At 42.5% G+C, this 22,335-nt stretch overlaps 1 protein-coding gene across 4 annotated transcripts in view; it reads left to right on the forward strand.

The window, feature by feature from the left end:
* The window catches only part of LOC110528891 (protocadherin-15), a 267,645-nt gene that overhangs the window by 132,149 nt on the left and 113,161 nt on the right, over positions 1-22,335 (forward strand). For all 4 annotated transcript variants that reach the window (XM_036984917.1, XM_036984912.1, XM_021611090.2 and 1 more), the window contains 4 exons: positions 708-901; positions 2,287-2,419; positions 2,669-2,748; positions 7,082-7,175. In XM_036984917.1, the coding sequence (XP_036840812.1) occupies positions 708-901; positions 2,287-2,419; positions 2,669-2,748; positions 7,082-7,175 (501 nt within the window). The remainder of the gene's footprint in view (positions 1-707; positions 902-2,286; positions 2,420-2,668; positions 2,749-7,081; positions 7,176-22,335) is intronic.

The raw sequence follows: 22,335 nt of genomic DNA on the forward strand, positions 1-22,335 counted from the left end.
TTCCAGCAAACGAAAGCACATAAGTACAGAAACGTGCCCAAAACACGGAACATGAACAAAAGTCTGGCGCGTGACAATACCCACATAACATAAAACAATTTCACACAAAGACATGGGGGGCAACAGAGGACTAAATACATTCAGTGTGATTAGGGAATGAAAACTGGAACAAGACAAAACAAATGGAAATATGAAAAATGGAGCGGCGATGGCTAGAAAGCTGGTGACGCCGATTGCCGAACGCCGCCCGAACAAGGAGAGGGGCCGACTTCGGGGGAAGTCGTGACACACCCTCCCTTCTGCCACATAATATTTAATGACCCTAAACCTGTCTGTCCCACGGATATATCCGCTAGGACGGCGGGTTATGAGTCAACCCACTCATCACTAATACATATAGCTTACAAGAGCACCCGTCTGGTAAATGTCACTCATTGTATGCCGGTCCTGTACACATAACATTACAAAAACAGTTGGGGCCCTCTCACGAATCACTATTGCCTGCCTTGAAACACTTTCAACACAGTTTAGTAAATTGAATAGTTGGCGGCTTTGAATGTTGATTTTAGGGCCCCCCACACCCTGCTGAGATACACTGAATTATTCCTCTCTCACACTGACTCTCTCTCTCTCTCTCTCTCTCTCTCTCTCTCTCTCTCTCTCTCTCTCTCTCTCTCTCTCTCTCTCTCTCTCTCTCTCTCTCTCAGCTGATGGCATTGGATGCTGATGAGGGGTTAAACGGTCTGGTGACCTATGAGATACTTGCCGGAGCGCAGGGTGTTTTCATCATCAATAACCGCACTGGACGAATCACCATCGCACCCGGGATAGCCCTTAGCGTGGGCCTTTCTTACGCCCTTACAGTGAAGGCTGCGGACAATGCACCAGAGATCCAGAGAAGGTACATTCATTTCATACATTCATTTTTATATCTGTTTGTTCTTTCAGCCTTTATTTTGCTCAATTACACCTTTCATTTATGAATGTGTTTATTAAAAAAGGACTGTATATTAATATCTATGGATTATTTAGGTGATGTTTGATGTAAAATCTTGTTTCTTACTCGGTTTTTCATTTTTTAGACTTCTTCAGTTGGCCAAGTATTCAATTATTCATTAAGTCAGGATTTCATAAGTATTCATCCATCTTATTTAGTCGTTGTTCCATCAGATTGTTTATTCCTACTGTACAGTCAATTGTAGGTCTATTCAATTCATGCATATAGAATCAATATATTCTTTATTGAATGTGCATATTGAGTAATGTATCTGCTGTGATTGAAGTTGTGAATGGTAAGAGGCTGTATGAAAACATATTTGACTGGCTGTTGAGACAAACTGTTTAGAATCAAGTATCAGATGGCCTCATTCTTACAGACGTTAGAAATACATATTTTTCATGTATTTCTCTTTATTTTCAACTATCAATGATAATGGAGTGTTGCTTTTTATGTAATTAATAGCCTCATATTCCTGTTGGCAAGTAGCAAGTGACTAGCAAACTCTTCTGAAAGTTTATACGGACTATCTTAGCCTAGGCTAAAAGCTCAAACTTTACGTCAGTATTGGAGTTTTGAACAGAAAGAGGTGACTCCTGCAGTAGAATGGGTTTTGCTGAAGATAGTTTGCCATGACTGGGTCAGACTGTGCAAACACAAATCTATTGGCCTTGGCAAACAGTGCCTCTGTGTGCATACTGTTCAGCAGCTTTTTCAAGTTAACACATGCAGGCTACCGGTTGGAAACAGAAGCACTTTCTTCATGATAGCTCCTTGTTTCTGTAAGGGCTTTCAATATGCTATATTCAATATCATATTTAGCTTACTGTGTTTGAGGTGCACGACTCCCTCCTCATTGGCTTGTTCACCTACCTTTATCAGCCAATTTAAGCATGATGTCCTTGTTGGATACCAGGAAATCCATGACAACCTTCAATTCCCTGATGAACCACCAATGTACTATTACACTTGCGCTCTAATATATTGGTACCCTTGCACGATTCACAATTTTTCAATAAGTTTAAGTTGAAAAAATGTTGGTGTTCACGCGTGTATATGTTTGATTAACAACTGCACTGGACCAAGAAAATATTGAGTCAAAAAATGGCCAGGACTAAATGATTCAGAATTCAAATTAATTTGGTTGGAGACAGGTGATTCTTGTTTACTGTGTAATGTTTCTCACCTGTGGTAATTTGGAGGTGCCTACAGGGTAGCAATAGCCATTGAACCTGAAAATCAGACCATTACCTTTACTTCCGCCCTCTTGTTGCCCTCCACCCCTCCAGGAGCTCTATCACCACGGTGTACATCGAGGTGCTGCCCCCCAACAACCAGAGCCCCCCACGCTTCCCCCTCTTCATCTACAACCTGGAGGTCAGCGAGGCCATGAGGATAGGAGCCATCCTGCTCAACCTACAGGTGAGAGACACACAGCAGGGGTCAAAGGTCACATAACTAGATCGGTGGAGGTCAGGAGAGGGCAGTGTGATTACTCAGGTTGAGATCATGGAAGCATTTGAGTTTAGCAAACAACAATTATTAAACCAGGATGGATTATGGATTATCAGATGTACTGTAATATTATTTAATAGATTTTAAGCATTTGTGTTGGCGGTGGAAGTAAACGCATCCTTGATTTCTATCTTCTGTTCTTGTTGTTTTTCATAGGCCACAGACAGAGAGAATGACCCAATCACATACCAGATTTTGAGTGGGGATACCCAGCAAGTCTTCAACCTCTCTAAAACGTAATATGGATGGATGGATGATTCAGAATAGCATTTGTGCCTTGTCTTGTTTCAGTCCTTGAGAATGAGAAATATTAAAGTTGTTAGTATGAGTAATGATCGTTTGGAAACGTTTTTTAAGGAACTATTCACAAAATGAGGCACAATTATCCTAACGAGCCTCTTGTCTAGAATGTGCCCTGAGTCAATGGCCTATACAATTAACCTAACTTGTTACATTTGGACAAGGGCAAAATTCAGAACATTCACATCTGTCCCCGAGGCGGACAGGATTATGTGGATACTTTTTCTGATTGGACTTGAAGCAACAAATTACTGGGTTCACTAAAGGCTTGGTGGTACAAAAACTTAACATAAGCCAATGCCTATTATGACTTAATAGGTGATTTAACTGAAACCGATGCAGATCAGCTTTGAAACTTTATAGTGAAACTATGGCTTGTTTAGGCCACAAAAATATGTGATATGTAAATAATGATGGCAGCATTAAATACAGTGCATTCGGGAAGTATTCAGACCCCTTGACTTTTTCCAAATATTGTTATGTTACAGCCTTATTCTAAAATATGTTTTCCTCATCAATCTACACAAAATACCCCATAATGACAAAGCAAACAGATATGTTTATTTTTTAGCAAAACAATTACAAATACATTTTACATTTACATAAGTATTCAGACCCTTTACTAAGTACTTTGTTGAAGCACCTTTGGCAGCAAATACAGCCTCAAGTCTTGGGTATAACGCTACAAGCTTGGCACACCTGCATTTTGAGAATTTCTCTAATTCTTCCCTGCAGATCCTCCCAAGCTCTGTCAGTTTGGATGGGGATCTTCGCTGCACAGCTATTTTCACGTCTTTCCAGAGATCGGGTTCAAGTCCGGGCTCTGGCTGGGCCACTCAAGGACATTCAGAGACTTGTCCCAAGGCTACTCCTGCTATGTTTTGGCTGAGTGCTTAGGTTTGTTGTCCTATTGGACGGTGAACCTTCGCCCCAATCTGAGGTCCTGAGCACTCTGGATCAGGTTTTCATCAAGGATCTCTCTGTACTTTGCTTCGTTCATCTTCCCCTTGATCCTGACTTGTCTCCCAGTCCTTTCCGCTGAAAAACATCCGCACAGCATGATGCTGCCACCACCATGCTTCCTCGTAGGGATGGTGCTAGGTTTCATCCAGACATGACGCTTGGCATTCAGGCCAAATAGTTCAATCTTGGTTTCATCAGACCAGAGAATCTTGTTTCTCATGGTCTGAGAGTACTTTAGGTGCCTTTTGGCAAACTCCAAGCGGGCTGTTATGTGCCTTTTTCTGAGAAGTGTCTTCCGTCTGGCCACTCTACCATGAAGGCCTGATTGATGGAATGCTGCGGAGATGGTTGTCCTTCTGGAAGGTTCTCCTATCTCCACAGAGGAACTCTGGAGCTCGGTCAGAGTGACCATCAGGTTCTTGGTCACCTCCCTGACCATGGCCCTTCTCCTGGATTTCTCTGTTTGGCCAGGCGGCCAGCTCTAGGAAGAGTCTTGGTGTTACCAACCTTCTTCCATTTAGGAATGATGGAGGCCACTGTGTTCTTGGGGACCTACAATGCTGCAGATATTTTTGGGTACCCTTCCCCAGATTTGTGCCTCGACACAATCCTGTCTCGGAGCTCCACGGACAATTCCTTCGACCTCATGGCTTGGTTTTTGCTCTGACTTGCACTGTCAACTCTAGGACCTTATATAGACAGGTGTTTGCCTTTCCAAATCATGTCCAATCAATTGAATTTACCACAGGTGGACTCCAATCAAGTTGTAGAGACATCTCAAGGATGATCAATGTAAACACCTGAGCTCAATTTCAGTCTGAATACTTTTGTAATTAAGGTATTTCTTTTTTTTGTTTTTAATACATTTGCAAACAGATAAAAAACTGTTTTGCTTTGTGATTGTGGGTTATTGTGTGTAGATTGATGAGGAACATGTTATATTTAATCAATTTTAGAATAAGGCTGTAACGTAACAAAATGTGCAAAAAGGGAAGAGGTCTGAATACATTCAGAATGCACTGTATATTGAGAACAGAACAAAAACATCCTGGGTCAACTGCATCTATCATCATCCATGTTTATAAAGCATAGCTTTATGAGCTAGCTAGTGGAAGTCCTCTACAACATCCTCCCCTATAGCCTAGAAAGCACATACAGTCCTCAGCCTCACTGAGTTGTTACACGGGTCACTGCTTGAAAAAGAGAAGGAGGGGAGAAGGAGGTGGAGAAGGAGGATACAACCAGAAAGAAGATGAAAATTGTCATCAGCCACCCAGTGCCAATACAGTCTGTCAGAGCAAGGCATGGGAGAGGAGGCGGAGGGGGTGGAGTGAGAGAGGGATGGAGACGAGAGGAGAAACACCATAAAATATTTACGAGGCAAGTGCTGTTTACTGCCCCTTAAATAAACAAGGGAATAAAGTGGGAAGCGTCCCGTGCAATGGCGCCGCGGTGAGGAGACATGGGGAGACTGAAAACAAGGCACCTTTTCAGCCATTTTTTTCTCTAATTGATTAAAGCCTCTCCCAGCCATGCCAGGAAGGCTTGTTTAGGCATTGTTTCCCCCTCTTTTTTTTTAGTTTGTTTACTCTTAATCTGTCTCCATGTTGGAGCGATTGTTTGTATGGAGGGATGATTACTTTACGCAGGCCCAGTGGTGGCAGCAGTAAGAAAAGATGTGACAATATCTCCAGGACTCTGAGACATCTGTGGTTGGTACAGGAATCTCTCTCCGAGCAGATACAATTGACGTCTTCCTAAAACAAGCGCATGTCCTACTGTGTCTTTTGGAGAGGTCGAATGGTTACACATTACTATAACAGCCCTCAGCAGATTTACTGTATAAGTACCCCACTGTAAATTCCCCTAACCAGGTGCTGGGGGCTTCTGATGAATCGAAGGATAATTAACCTGTAATGTATGCTTGATGAGCATGCAAGATAATTATGGCATCCTAGTCAGAGCTGCTCTCTCATTTTTCAAGCCCATCCAGAATTCTTGAGGGGGATGATGGGGCGGCATAGGTTTTGTGCAGCGTAGGATGTTCAGATTCAGGCCACATATGGTGCTGGTTTGATACGGCTATATGAATAATGGGCTCCTTGGTCTATAACTCCCTCTAAATGGAGCAGGTTCCCCAGAGGCATGATGAGTAGAGACAGAGAAACTCAGCCTCAGATCTTTCCCACTTTTAGCCAAGAATAGAGAGCAAAGATCACTACAACAAGGCCTGGACACATCACCCGTATGATACACAGAAAATATGCTACAGAGTCAAAGAGAGGACATACAAGTAGAAGAGCAGATACCAGAGATCATATGTTCAGTACTGGGGAAAATACTTACAGGTTCATGCACACGGAAATAATCAAAAATGCTGTGCAGAATCACTCACATGCAGCACGACCTTCCTACACTTGCCCTCCACTGTGTGTTAACAAGATCCTATCAATCTGACAACAGCTTCCTCTCTCTAGGATCTCCCCTGTAGCTGCTGGTCGCTATCATACGTGATCAGTGTCCTCTCAAACAGGGTCGGAGTAGAGTTCACAACTTCGAGCAGCTTGGGATGAATTCCCTTTTGTCTGAGAAGCAAAGATCATCATCATCATCATCATTATTATAATCATCATATTCAGGTTCAGCTTCACTGCTCTTTGTCCCCAGGGCTTCATTCTGTGCAGAAGATGGATTTTAGGCCTTTGTGGCCATGAGCACAACAGCTTGGCTGTGGAAGACACTGCTTTGCATTTTTATGCTGTTTGGAGAAAAATGTACTTGGCCTTGTGAACGCCAGCTCAATTGGTGGCGGAGAAATGTACGGGCCATAACTAAGAGAACTCACTTGGAAAATGGACAACTTTAATCAAGCTTGGAGCTGGTCCTCTCAGGCTGTGATGCATTGGGGGGCAGACAGACAGGCGAGGAAGTGTAGGCTCTGTAACGCCATGGCTGACCTGCCTGGTCAATGAAGCTTTAAATTATAGCCATGAGAGTGCAGGCGGAAAGGAGAAAAATGTGTAGCTGCATGTTTCCGTCTGTGTTTCCAATCGTGTGAGTGTGTTTGTGTGTGTCTGTGTGTGTGTGTGAGTGAGAAAGGGAGACAGAAAGAAAGAGAGAGGTGTGAAGAGAAAGTGTGTTCATGTCTCAAGTACACCTGCTCATTATACTGTACTGTAGTTTATCCAGCCATTGCAGATCCACTAGCGAGGAAACCAACAAATCCTGGATGGATTTAGTAGAGCATGGGTTTTGCTGTTGACTAATGCTGCTGTGTGTTGTGTGTTGCTGTCTCTCCCTCTACAGGATAGGCCTGCTGCTTTTGGGGAAGCCTCTGGACAGGGAGACAACTGACCAGTACCGTCTCATCGTCACTGCCTCTGATGGCAACCCAGGCGGGGTGAGAATCTTTTATTCAGTTAGTAAGGGTGCAACGGTACACGTACCAAACCTTCTGTATGGGGAGCTGCCTCTTGAGTATTTATGAGCAACACAAAAGAAATGTCAGGCTTTTCCGTTAAAAGAGCCTATGTGCACATTGTAATCAAAATTCAAATCTGAATTGGCACATTTCAAACTGTCCTTTTGTGAGGCGCAGCCGGGAACTAGTTCTGTACGATGGCGATTGGTGTGGATGATCCTCCAGAATTGGAGGATCTTACATCATCGTTTAAGTGTCCAGTTTGGGAAGATTTTGGGCTTCCCATTAGATTACAATGGCAATGGACAGAGAGTTGTGGATAAAACGTTAACAGTATGTTGCCACGTTCAACATGAATACCCTATGCAGCTGCCAGCACCTCAAAATTGAGCGCAAACTTGAATGCCGAAATCACCCCAGTATACCGGAACAAGACGGAAATGCAAATAAACAACAACACAACACCGTCTCCCCTCTGCATTCAAACAGACCTTGGCAGCTGATTCTGACCGGGCCAAAGAAATTACAAGAGCAATAGCTAGGTTATGTTAATATGTTTTACAGTCTATGTTTTATAGCCGCGGATATGCGCCCAGTCTCTGTGGTTGAGGATAGGGGTTTTCAGCACCTCGTGAAAGTACTCAAGACACTTTACGAACTTCCCTCTTGCACCCATATCAGGAAACATGTAGTACACACTCTATATAAGTAAACCATAGCCAAAATGTTTGCGCTTAATTAACAGCAGCAGCCCATCACGTTACCCCGGAGTGGGAGATGAACCGTGCTACAGACACGCATCTGGCACTGAAGGAAGCAGTTCTAACCAAGTGGGAATTTACCACATACGACTGAGAAAAGCCACTTCAATGGCCTCCAACTGGTAATTACTAGTGGGAAACTTGTCTATCATCCTAACCACCCACTTCTCCCATAAGGTGACCTCTGACGTCACCTACTAAGGAAATGACCTATATAAAAGCATTTTCGGCAGTTAAGTGCAACAACAAACATTATTTACAAAAAGCAATCTTTAAATGTGGTTTTTGAACTCTATAAATTACAAGCATGACAGCTGTACTTTTAGTTTATGATTGGCACAGTTTGTTGGCCATCAGCCAATCGGCGTTTCTCAACAAGTTCAAATCACATGAATCCATCCAATTGGTATTTATGACTTCACAACTGGTAAATTCCCACCTCCCACATGGTTACAAACGCAACATCTGAGTGGAAACTTGAGATGCCCAATGTAACAATCCTGTCACAACAGACAATGCAAGGAACATTGTGAATGCTGAACATTGTGAATGCCATTTAATATTCCTGATGTACACGAAACCGTACCGAAACGTGATCTCAAAACCACAATATGTACTGAACTGTGGGTTTGGTGAACCATTACACCCATGTCATTTAGGGAATTGGATGGATGGATGGATGGATGGATTGATTGATTGGTTGATTGATTGATTGACACAATTTCTTGGAAGGTCTGACTTCCGATGATTTATACTAAGATCACAGCTAGGATACATGCCTTTATAGTTATTTCCTTGAAGCTCATGCTAGATCTTCAGAGATAGATAGACATGCACTTTACTGTGAGAAGACTATCCTATACAGTGTTAAAGGGATACTTCAGGATTTTGGCAATGAGGCCCTTTATCTACTTCCCCAGAGTCCGATTAACTAATTGATACCATTTTTATGTCTCTGTGTCCAGTATGGAGGACGTTAGAGGTAGTTTCGCGAGCCAATGCTAACTAGCGTGAAAGACAGCATTTTCTAAAAAGACAGTATGATGGTAGAGGAGGACAGAGGGAGAAAATGAGGCTACACAATGGACAGAGAGAAAGTCAGAGTGGGAGTGACAGACCAATAAAGAGGCAGAGAGAGAATGGTGCCCTGACCTCAGAATGAGGTGACCAGCTCTGGCCCTCTGTGTACTAATGTTGATTAAAGGATTGTAAGCAATGTTCCCTCTAAGCTGTGTGTGTGTGTGGGCGCAGCACCCCTGGGACTGCCATGCAGAATAAATATTATTGAACTTCACTCAACTTTCTAGAGCAGTGGTCACCAACCGGACGATCGCGATGGACTGGTCGATCTCCAAGGCATTCTTAGTCGATCGCCAAACATTTCTGTAAAAAACCCAACTATAAAGCCATGTGTTCCTATTTTTTTATCAGTCTCGGGCTGTTGGCGGTAGGTTCACCCGATTCAGCCTGCCTTCATTCTGCGTGCCGGGTAGGCAACTGTTGCCATTTTTAACCATGTGTCTGAAAGTACAAACTCTGCCTTCCCTGCAGGCCCGGAGAGCAAATCAAGTGCACTATAGGCCTACCGCTGGCCAATCGGATGGCTCAGATTACCATTTATGCAGGAACTAGCAGGTATAAAAGAAAGCTACAGCAAAGTTGATACTGGAAGACTTCACAACGTTTAAAACCATGACTAGAGAGAGACTGTCAGCGAATACACCAAAGAGCTGCTGTTTTTATGAGTGAGTTCATGTTTGTCCTTAGCCAGCATTGTCAACACTTTGTATTGAACACTTTTCTAAGTCATAAAATGCGCGTTCTTCCTATTTCCATTCAGCGCTACAACAAGCACTGCAGCAGTAATGAATGAGTAGGAAAGTGTACTCAAATCAAATCAGTTTATTTGTCACGTGCCCCAAATACAACCTTACAGTGAAATGCTTACTTACAGGCTCTAACCAACTTTGCAATTAAAAAAAACTGAATTCTTATTTTCAATGACGGCCTAGGAACAGTGCCCCTGAACACTGCCTTGTTCAGGTCCTCACCAGAAAGCACAGGCAACGTTACCTATGGGCACAAACCCACATCGCTGGACCAGACAGAACTGGCAAAAAGTGGTCTTCACTGACAAGTTGCGGTTTTGTCTCACCAGGGGTGACGGTCAGATTCATGTTTTTTGTCGAAGGAATGAGCGTTACACCGAGGCTTGTACTCTGGAGCGGGATCGATTTGGAGGTTGAGGGTCCGTCATGGTCTGGGGCAGTGTGTCACAGCATCATTGGACTTAGCTTGTTGTCATTGCAGGCAATCTCAACGCTGTGCGTTACATGGAAGACATCCTCCTCCCTCATGTGGTACCCTTCCTGCAGGCTCATGACCCTCCAGCATGACAATTCCACCAGCCATACTGCTCGTTCTGTGGGTGATTTCCTGCAAGACAGGAATGTCAGTTTTCTGCCATGGCCAGTGAAGAGCCCGGATCTCAATCCCATTGAGCACGTCTGGGACCTTTTGGATCGGAGGGTGAGAGCTAGGGCGATTCCCCCCAGAAATGTCTGGGAACTTGCAGGTGCCTTGGTGGAAGAGTCTGGTAACATCTCACAGCAATAACTGGGAAATCTGGTGCAGTCCATGAGGAGGAAATGCACTGCAGTACTTAATGCAGCTGGTGGCCACACCAGATACTGACTGTTACTTTTGATTTTGACCCCCCCTTTGTTCAGGGACACATTATTCAATTTCTGTTAGTCACATGTCTGTGGAACTTGTTCAGTTTATGTCTCAGTTGTTGAATCTTGTAATGTTCATACAAATATTTACACATGTTAAGTTTGCTGAAAATAAACGCAGTTGACAGTGAGAGGACTTTTTTGTTGCTGAGTTTATATGCACATTTCATGGAATGTAGGCCTACATTGAACAGCTATTTCCATGTTAAAATGTTACAGGATGTATTTTCTCCATTGTTTTTGATGGTAGGCCACTCTGGTTGGTCTACAGTAGGATAAGATAGCCACAGTAGCCTACTTGGCCACTGTTAAAACTATTAACTTAATGCCGATACAGCCTTAGTGTTGACAGTAATTTTCACAACATTCAAGTTTGCGCTCAACAGACCTGAAATTTGCTCAGTGCCTGATTTTTTTTTTGAAGGAACATTGATTGCAAGGACCTTGATCTACAATCAGTTGCAAACGTGTCTGTGTGTGTGTGTGTGTGTGTGTGTGTGTGTGTGTGTGTGTGTGTGTGTGTGTGTGTGTGTGGGTGGGTGTGTGTGTGTGTGTGTGTGTGTGTGTGTGTGTTCTTGCATGTGTCTGTTACGATGGAGTCCCCATGGGAACAGGAAAATTATTGTCTGACCCTGCAGCCCATCAGGAGGTGCAGTCACAAAGGGAAGAGAGGGGTGGACAGGCTGAGAGAAATACAAAAAGATGTCTAATAGACTGAGAAACAGTTGAATAGGAGATTATGGTGTTAGATTTATAGAGTGGGAGAGATTGTGTGCAATTGATGAGAGAGAGAGATATACACCACGGTCGCCATTCTGGGATGCAGTTATCCCCTTCTCCAAAAACATAGCAAAACGACATAATCTGTTTCAGTAGCTATAGCTAGTTAACTATCTAGCTAGGTGTCATCATCTTAAATATCCCTAGTTAAAAAATAAGACCGTTTTCGGATTTGGTTGATGATGGTCGGACCCGGTCTGGCCAAGTCACACTGGAGCTTGGTAGCTGGTTAGCTTGTTAAGTTCTTTATTTAGCTAGCTAGTTATTTTCATGAACTGAAGTTAGATTTCAATAGTAGAACAACAAGTGGTTGCCAAGCTTATTGTTCATGATATGGATTACTAAATCCTTGAAAAAAATATAACAAATTATTGCAGTTTCCGATCATTGTTTTCAGGCTGGTTGCATTGGTGCTAGCTAGGTAGATAGCTACCCCAGAAGTGGGTAAAAACATTTGTGATTGACTTTGTCATACTCCAAACCGAAGTCAAAGTAGTATGGAGGCCTACCTCCAGTTTCCAAACGATCATCAATGTTGAAAAAAAGCTTGATTATACTTCTGTATTTTGACAAGCTAGGATGAATCAGGTGCAACTGCTTGGGAAGTTGGGATGTGGTTAGCTGGCAGGCAGCAGCTGCAGGAATACCATCCTTTCTCCCTGTCTCTGGGATGGTTGTATGTCAGGGAGAATGTTGGACTATCTAGCTAACAGTTTTTATCCTACTTGTTTGATCCTGATCTTAATTCAACTTATTTTCCATTCGGTCTAATAAATAATTGCTTATTACCAATGTGGTATTGTAAACACTTCCTGGCTGCTGTGTGTACTTGTTTGCAAAGAAAAAAAATATGTATATATAAAATATACATATAAAATATGTATATACAGCTTTGACAGTGCTACTGACCCTAGTAGTGGCGCTTGGCTTGCGCAAACAAATTATTTGCTGTGTATATTTTTTGACATGCAAATACCCAATTGGCGTTCCATAGGACCCATAAATCCTCAAAGTTCCAGAATGGACGGAAAAATGGCAGAAGCTGTGTTTCAGTCTCTCGGTCCCTACTTTGATGCACCTGTACTGACCTCGCCTTCTGGATGGTAGCGGTGTGAACAGGCAGTGGCTCGGGTGGTTGTTGTCCTTGATGATCTTTTTGGAATTCCTGTGACACCGGGTGCTGTAGGTGTCATGGAGGGCAGGTAATTTGCCCCCGGTGCTGCGTTGTGCAGACTGCACCACCCTCTGGAGAACCTTGCCGTTGAGGGCGGTGCAGTTGCTGTACTAGGCTGTGATACAGCCCAACAGGATGCCCTCGATTGTGCATCTGTAAAAGTTTGTCAGGGTTTTGGGTGACAAGCCAAATTTCTTCAGCCTCCTGAGGTTGAAGAGGCGCTGTTGCTGTTGCGCATTCTTCACCACACTGTCTGTGTGAGTGGACCATTTCAGTTTGTGAAGTGTGATGTGTACGCCGAGGAACTTAAAAAACTTTCCACCTTCTCCACTGCTGTCCCTTCAATGTGGATAGGGGGTGCTCCCCCTTGCTTGGAAGTGTCCTTCGCCAGACTGCCAAGAACCTTGCCCTCATCCAGTCCAAGATGGCAAGACACAGTAGTGATGATACCATAGGCCTTGTTGATCTCTGCACCAGATAGGATGCTCTTGCCAGCATACTTGGGGTACAATGTGTACGCTGCGGCATGTATGGGCTTCAGGCAGAAGTCTTCATGTATTTCAGAACTGCAGATTCCTCTGCTTGGAGCAACAGTGAAGTGGGCAGGGCAGTACAGATTTCTTCTCTGACATCTGCAAGCAGAGTCTGAACATCAGACAGGATGGCATTGTCTCCCTCAATCCATGCAATGGCTACTGCTATAGGTTTCAGGAGTTTTAGGCTGCTTACCACTCTCTCCCAAAATACATCATCCAGGAGGATCCTCTTGATGGGGTTATCCATATCGGCAGATTGTGATATGGCCATTTATTGGAGAGACTCTTTCCCCTCCAGGAGACTGTTGTCGTGGAAATTTCCTCTATTTACCAAATCATGGGAGCAAACCACACACACAAGTCAGAGTTAGTTATAAAAGTCCATCTTTAATTATATGAGCTCTATCACAACCCTGTGACTCTCAGATTGATTCAGTGTCTCCCAGTGAATCCTCTGAGCGCCCCCTTACAATGCAACTGAGTTCCTTTAATAGCAAAGACACACATAGTCAGACAGCATAGACATAACTCATCGTTCAGCTTTGTCTCCTTTCCCAAACCCGTGAAACCATAAACCAAATCCATATCAACAGGCATATATCAAATTGTCATTTATATACAACCCACTCTAAATACAAACTCCTGGACAAACTCACGGAGAGGAGGGTGAGGCTATAGTTTAAGATAGAAACAACACTGCAACCCGTCTTTCCCCACTAGAAAAGGTAGGGAGTAAAAGATATGTTTACACATGATGACACTTTGACCTCTCCCCTCTCAGCGGCCCAGGCAACTTCGTTTTGACATAGAACAGATAACTGCAACCTCACCACAGAATTACACAAAAATACCATTCTGATGAGAATTAACTTACACATATTTGATGAATATAAAACATCTTACATATGTTACCAACAAATTCTGAATCTTCCCTAACACTGTCAAACATGATGACAACACCACCCCAATAGGTGTTGCTGGGTAGCTTCAATGTGGTGCTCTTATTCTTCTCCCTTTGCTTGGTGAGGTAGATTGCTGCTATAACTTGATGACCTTCACATACCTAACCATTTCCTTGGCTCTCTTGTAGACTGTATCCATTGTTTTCAGTGCCATGATGTCCTTGAGGCGCAGATTCAATGCATGAGCAGCACAGCCAATGGGTGTGATGGGATGGTAGGACTCCTCCACTTTAAACCAAGCAGTCTTCATGTTTGCAGCATTGTCTATCACCAGTGCAAATACCTTCTGTGGTCCAGGGTCGTTGATGACTGCCTTCAATTAATCTGCAACGTAGAGACCGGTGTGTATGTTGTCCCTTGTGTCTGTGCTCTTGTAGAATACTGGTTGAGGGGTGAAGATGATGCTAATGATGTTAATTATTCCTTGCCCGCAAACATTCGACCACACATCAGAGGTGATTGCAATACAGTCTGATTTCTCTATGATTTGCTTGACCTTCACTTGAACTCTGCATCCAGCAAATTAGTTGATAAAGCATGTCTGGTTGGAGGGGTGTATGCTGGGCGAAGAACATTGAGAAATCTCTTCCAATACACATTGCCTGTGAGCATCAGAGGTGAACCAGTTGCATACACAGCTCGAGCAAGTCATTCAGCAGCATTTCTCTGACTATGTTCCTCCATTGAGTCAAAAAAATGTCTGATTCCAGGAGGAATATGAGCTGTTGCTATCGATAAGGTGTCTGATTCATAACTTTCACCTCAAATAGAAGCAGAGGGACTTTTATCAGAGGTTGCTTGTTGTGAGCACTGAGGGAACTTTATGCACTTGACCAGATTATTCTGCATCTTTGTTGCATTCTTCACATATGATTTGGCACAGTATTTGCAAATGCACACAGCTTTTCCTTCTACATTAGCTGCAGTGAAATGTCTCCGCACATCAGATAGTGCCCGTGGCATTTTCCTGTAAAGATTGTGTCTTGAAATTGTGTCTTTTGTGTCTTTTCAATGTCTTGAAAAAAACAAATACAATTCCATGTACAGATAAATAGTTGAGCAGTTATATTAAACAACTCCTTTGTAAGATACATGTTTTAAAATGAAACATGGTAGCAAAAACTAACTACTAGGAATTGTTAACAAGTTAGAAATTATTTAAACACACTTTGCTGTAGGCTACTATTTACTAGTTAATAAAAAATCATGTATGTCGTATAAAATATATTCATCCCACCCAGTATTGTAATCAAAACTAACCAGAAAGCATGTAGTCCTTGGCTCAGACAGTGTAGTAGCGTGGGCTTAATAGCATCTCATTAGTGTGCAAGATCTTGAGAATCAGCTGTACATGTGATGGAAGAGTGCACTGTACATGTGATGGAAGAATGCACTGTGCATACAGAGGGTTGCAATTCCATTGAATTGGGGATAGTTCAACCAAAATATGCCACAAGACCTATAATTGCCTTACAGTATGTGTATCCCACAAAAAAGGTTCACTGTTATAAGCTAACTTTTTAAAAATGAATTTAAGCAAAATTCCCCAAATTCCAGGGATTAACTTCCCATAGAAAAATTCCGCAAAAATTCTGGGAATTTACCAGAAAGTTTCCAACCTTTCGCAACCCTACTTATAGGCCTATACTATGTGCCCTGTTTATCAAACGTGTTGGAAAAACTTGTCAATAATCAACTAACTGGCTTTCTTGAGGTCTATAGTATTCTCTCTGGTATGCAATCTGGTTTCCGCTCAGGTTATGGATGTGTCACTACAACCTTAAATGTCTTCAATTATGTCACGATTGCCCTTGATTCTCAGCAATGTTGTGCTGCTATTTTTATTGACTTGGCCAAGGCTTTTGATACGGTAGACCATTCCATTCGTGTTGACTGGCTAAGGAGAATTGGTGTCTCTGAGGGGTCTTTGGCCTGCTAACTACCTCTCTCAACGAGTGCAGTGTATAAAGTCAGAACATCTGTTGTCTTAGCCACTGCCTATCACCAAGGGTGTACCCCAAGGCTCGATCCTAGGCCCCACGCTTTTCTCAATTTACATCAACAACATAGCTCAGGCAGTATGCCGCTCTCTTATCCATTTATATGCAGATGATACAGTCTTATACTCAGCTGATTTTGTGTTAAACGCTCTACAACAAAGCTTTCTTAGTGTCCGACAAGCTTTCTCTACCCTTAACCTTATTCTGAACACTTCCAAAACAAAGGTCATGTAGTTTGGTAAGAAGAATGCCCACTGTGATTATTACCTACAAGTACTTGGGAGTATGGCTAGATGGTACACTGTCCTTCTCTCAGCACATATCAAAGCTGCAGATTAAAGTTATATCTACACTTGGTTTCCTCTTTCACCCAAGCTGCCAAACTAACCCTGATTCTGATGACCATCCTACCAATGCTAGATTACGGAGACATAATTTATAGATCGGCAGGTAAGAGTGCTCTCGAGCAGCTAGATGTTCTTTACCATTCGGCCATCAGATTTGCCACCAACGCTCCTTATAGGACACAACACTGCACTCTATGCTCCTCTGTAAACTGGTCATCTCTGTAAACCTGTCACAAGATCCACTGGTTGATGTTTATTTATAAACCCTTTTAGGCCTCATTTCCCCTATCTGAGATATCTACTGCAGCCCTCATCCTCCACATACAACACCCGTTCTGCCAGTTACATTCTGTTAAAAGTCCCCAAAGCACACACATCCCTGGGTCGCTCGTCTTTTCAGTTCGCTGCATCGAGCGACTGGAACAAGCTGCAACAAACACTCAAACTGGACAGTGTTATCTCAATTGCTTCTTTCAAAGACTCATGGACACTCTTACTGGCAGTTGTGGCTGTTTCGTGTGATGTATTGTTGTCTCTCTAATGTTTTCCATGTTTTGTGCTGCTACCATGTTGTGTTGCTACTATGTTGTTGTCATGTTGTGTTGCTACCATGCTGTGTTGTCATGTGTTGCTGCCTTGCTATTTTGTTGTAATAAGGCTCTCTTTATGTAGTGTTGTGGTGTCTCTCATTTCGTGATGTGCGTTTTGTCCTATATTTATATATATATATATATATATATATCTTTTTTTTTTTTTTGTAAATCCCAGCCCCTGTGCCTGCAGGAGGTCTTTTGCCTTTTGGTAGGCCGACAATGTAAATAAGAATTTGCCTAGTTAAATAAAGGTTAAATAAAATAATAATAACAAAAATAAAAACAACTCAGATGAGGTGACTGTGGCAGCCTACACAGCTCATCAAATCTCACCACATCCACACACACACACACACAAGTTCCAACCGGGTTGACACTTTAAAGGCCGTACTGTTGGCACCCTCGCCATGTCTTAAGGACTGTGTTGACAGAGAGGGGAGATCACAGACATGTATTTCTTCTAATAAATAAATAAAAGGAGCTCATTAATCAGCATACGACTGATGGCCATATCCAGCCATAAAGAACTGGAGCAAGGAGATGCTGGGCTTTGATAACGCCCGCCCACGCAAGACCCACGCCTAATTAGCCTTCAGGAGCTGGGAGATGTGAGGTCCATCATAGAACAGTTAGTGTCTGCGCTATCATGAAATGTGAAGGAAGAGAGGGGGGCCTATATTGGATGTACAGTGGCAAGAGAAAGTGTGTGAACCCTTTGGAAATACCTGGATTTCTGCATAAATTAATCATAAATTTGATCTGATCTTCATCTAGGTCACAACAATAGACAAACACCTTCTGCTTAAACTAATAACACACACAGTTATACATTTTCATGTCTTTATTGAACACACCGTGTAAACATTCACAGTGCAGGGTAGAAAAAGTATATGAACCCTTGGATTTATTAACTGGTTGACCCTCCTTTGGCAGCAATAACCTCAACCAAACCTTTTCTGTAGTCGCGGATCAGAGCTGCACAACGGTCAGGAGGAATTTTGGACCATTCCGCTTTTCAAAACTGTTTCAGTTCAGCAATATTCTTGGGATGTCTGGTTTGAACTGCTCTCCTGAGGTCATGCCACAGCATCTCAATCGGGTTGTGGTCAGGATTCTGACTGGGCCCCTCCAGAAGACGTATTTTGTTGTTGATTTACCTCTGTGTTTTGGGTCATTGTCCTGCTGCATCACCCAACTTCTGTTGAACTTCAATTGGCAGACACATAGCTTGACATTCTCCTGCAAAATGTCTTGATAAACTTGGGAATTAATTTTTCCATCGATGATAGCAAAGCAACCCCAAACCATGATGCTCCCTCCACCATACTTTACAGTTGGGATGAGGTTTTGATGGGGGCAAAAAAGTATTTAGTCAGCCACCAATTGTGCAAGATCTCCCACTTAAAAAGATGAGAGAGGCCTGTACAGGTACACTTCAACTATGACAGACAAAATGAGAAAAAAAAATCCAGAAAATCACATTGGACATGGACTTTCAACTCCCTCCAAAGATTTTCTATGGGGTTGAGATCTGGAGACTGGCTAGGCCACTCCAGGACCTTGAAATGCTTCTTACGAAGCCACTCCTTCGTTGCCCGGGCAGTGTGTTTGGGATCATTGTCATGCTGAAAGACCCAGCCACGTTTCATCTTCAATGCCCTTGCTGATGGAAGGAGGTTTTCACTCAAAATCTCACGATACATGGCCCCATTCATTCTTTGCTTTACACGGATCAGTCGTCCTGGTCCCTTTGCAGAAAAACAGCCCCAAAGCATGATGTTTCCACCCCCATGCTTCACAGTAGGTATGGTGTTCTTTGGATGCAACTCAGCATTCTTTGTCCTCCAAACACGACGAGTTGAGTTTTTACCAAAAAAGTTATATTTTGGTTTCATCTGACCATATGACATTCTCCCAATCTTCTTCTGGATCATCCAAATGCTCTCTAGCAAACTTCAGACGGGCCTGAACATGTACTGGCTTAAGCAGGGGGACACGTCTAGCACTGCAGGATTTGAGTCTCTGGCGGCGTAGTGTGTTACTGATGGTAAGCTTTGTTACTTTGGTCCCAGCTCTCTGCAGGTCATTCACTAGGTTCTGGGATTTTTGCTCACCGTTCTTGTGATCATTTTGACCCCATGGGGTGAGATCTTGCGTGGAGCCCCAGATCGAGGGAGATTATCAGTGGTCTTGTATGTCTTCCATTTCCTATAATTGGTCCCACAGTTGATTTCTTCAAACCAAGCTGCTTACCTATTGCAGATTCAGTCTTCCCAGCCTCGTGCAGGTCTACAATTTTGTAAAGACCAAGCTCTTTGGTCTTGGCCATCGTAGAGTTTGGAGTGTGACTGTTTGAGGTTGTGGACAGGTGTCTTTTATACTGATAACAAGTTCAAACAGGTGCCATTAATACAGGTAATGAGTGGAGGACAGAGGAGCCTCTTAAAGAAGAAGTTACAGGTCTGTGAGAGCCAGAAATCTTGCTTGTTTGTAGGTGACCAAATACTTATTTTCCAACATAATTTGCAAATAAATTCATTAAAAATCCTACAATGTGATTTTCTGGATTTTTTTTCCTCATTTTGTCTGTCATAGTTGAAGTGTACCTATGATGAAAATTACAGGCCTCTCTCATCTTTTTAAGTGGGAGATCTTGCACAATTGGTGGCTGACTAAATACTTTTTTGCCCCACTGTAGGAGTGCTGTGCCTTTTTTTCCACACATAGTGTTGTGTGCTCCTTCCAAACAACTCAACTGTAGTTGAATCTGTCCACATAATATTTTGCTCGTAGCGCTGTGGAACATCCAGGTGCAAACTTCAGACATGCAGCAATATTTTTTGGGGGTGGGGGGGCAGCAGTGGCTTCTTCTGTGATGTCCTCCCATGAACACCATTCTTGTTTAGTGTTTTAGATATCGTAGACTCGTCAACAGAGATGTTATCATGTTCCAAAGATTTCTGTAAGTCTTAAGCTGACACTTTAGGATTCTTCTTAACCTGATTGAGCATTGTGTGCTATGCTCTTGCAGTCATCTTTGCAGGACGGCCACTAATAGGGAGAGTAGCGACAATGTTGAACTTTCTCCATTCATAGACAATTTGTTTTACCATTGTTAGGTTCTTATTTTCAGTGAAGCTTAACCAAGTTTAATTATTCCCAAAGGGTCAATACAGCTGTAATTCAGACATTTCACACAATCACTGATATTTAACCCTTTCTCCTAGGCTGAGTCTCCTCCTACCCATCTGTACAAACATCGTTCTTTATTGCTAGGCAGGACACTAGTGATACAGGCCTTGAACTTCTATTTCTCCCTTAAGTTAACCTGACCTCAACCCACCTTCATCACTAATCCATGGCTCTCTCCCCTTATCAATGCCGGCCACATGTAATCACTTCCCTGCACTCAACACATTCCAAGCTTAGTTGCACACACTATATACCTTCTTCCTATAACCCTATATATTCTGGTGTAGGCCCTCTAAACCTTAGCACTCCATCAGTGACATGAATAAGTATATTTTCATATTCTCAGATCCTAACACCATGGACTGATGAACATCAAGGCTTTTAGAGATACTTTTGTAACCCTTTCCAGCTTTATTCTTAATCTTAGGTCTTCTGAGATCTCTTTTGATCGAGGCATGGTTCACATTAGGCAATGCTTCTTGTGAATAGCAAACTCAAATTTTGTGATTTTTTTATAAGGCGAGGCAGTTATAACCAACATCTCCAATCTCGTCTCATTGATTGGACTCCAGGTTAGCTGACTCCTGACTTCAATTAGCTTTTGGAGAAGTCATTAGGCTGTTTAAATTATATATTCAATATAGACAAGAAAAATACAATCATTTGTATGTTATTAGTTTAAGCACACTATTGTTTGTCTGTTGTTGTGACTTAGATGAAGATCAGATCAAATTTGATGACCAATTTATGCAGAAATCCAGGTAATTCCAAAGGGTTGACATACTTTTTCTTTTCACTGTAGCTATTATTTTCTTCTCTGTTCTCTTTTTTTTTCTCGAAATGCAACCTCTCTGAGAGAGATGACATGTACTGATGTTATAAAGCTTTGACCTCTCACAGAGACAGATGACATGATATAAAGCTTCGACCTCTCTGAGACAGATTACATGTTATGTTGTAAAGCTTCGAGCTCTCACAGAGACAGATGACATGTTATGTTGTAAAGCTTCGAGCTCTCACAGAGACAGATGACATGTTATGTTGTAAAGCTTCGAGCTCTCACAGAGACAGATGACATGTTATGTTGTAAAGCTTCGAGCTCTCATAGAGACAGATGACATGTTATGTTATAAAGCTTCGAGCTCTCATAGAGACAGATGACATGTTATGTTATAAAGCTTCAACCTCTCACAGAGACAGATGACATGTTATGTTGTAAAGCTTCGACCTCTCTGAGAGAGATGACATGTTATGTTGTAAAGCTTCGACCTCTCTGAGAGAGATGACATGTTATGTTGTAAAGCTTCAACCTCTCACAGAGACATATGACATGTTATGTTGTAAAGCTTCAACCTCTCTGAGAGAGATGACATGTTATGTTGTAAAGCTTCGACCTCTCTGAGAGAGATGACATGTTATGTTATAAAGCTTCGTCCTCTCTGAGAGAGATGGCATGTATTGATGTTATAAAGCTTCAACCTCTTACAGAGACAGATGACATGTTATGTTGTAAAGCTTCGATCTCTCACAGAGACAGATGACATGTAATCTTATAAAGCCTCGACCTCTCACAGAGACAGATGACATGTTATGTTATAAAGCTTCAACCTCTCTGAGAGAGATGGCATGTATTGATGTTGTAAAGCTTCGACCTCTCACAGAGAGATGACATGCTATGATGTTGTAAAGCCTCGACCTCTCACAGAGAGATGACATGTTATGATGTTGTAAAGCCTCGACCTCTCACAGAGAGATGACATGTTATGATGTTGTAAAGCCTCGACCTCTCACAGAGACAGATGACATGTTATGATGTTGTAAAGCTTCAACCTCTCACAGAGAGATGACATGCTATGATGTTGTAAAGCTTCAACCACTCACAGAGAGAAATGGACTGGCATCTGATATTGTACAGGGGGGTGCTGTAGCTGTATTTGGACAATCTTTGAGAAAAAAGGGGATTATGGGTGTAAAAAGAGGAAACAATATCGAAGATGTTCCCTGTACACTATGTAGAAATTAAGTTGACATTAACCAGGTCATTTCTCTCCTCCCCTAT

Source organism: Oncorhynchus mykiss, chromosome 1 (assembly GCF_013265735.2).
Source record: "Oncorhynchus mykiss isolate Arlee chromosome 1, USDA_OmykA_1.1, whole genome shotgun sequence".
Taxonomy (NCBI): Eukaryota; Metazoa; Chordata; class Actinopteri; order Salmoniformes; family Salmonidae; genus Oncorhynchus; species Oncorhynchus mykiss.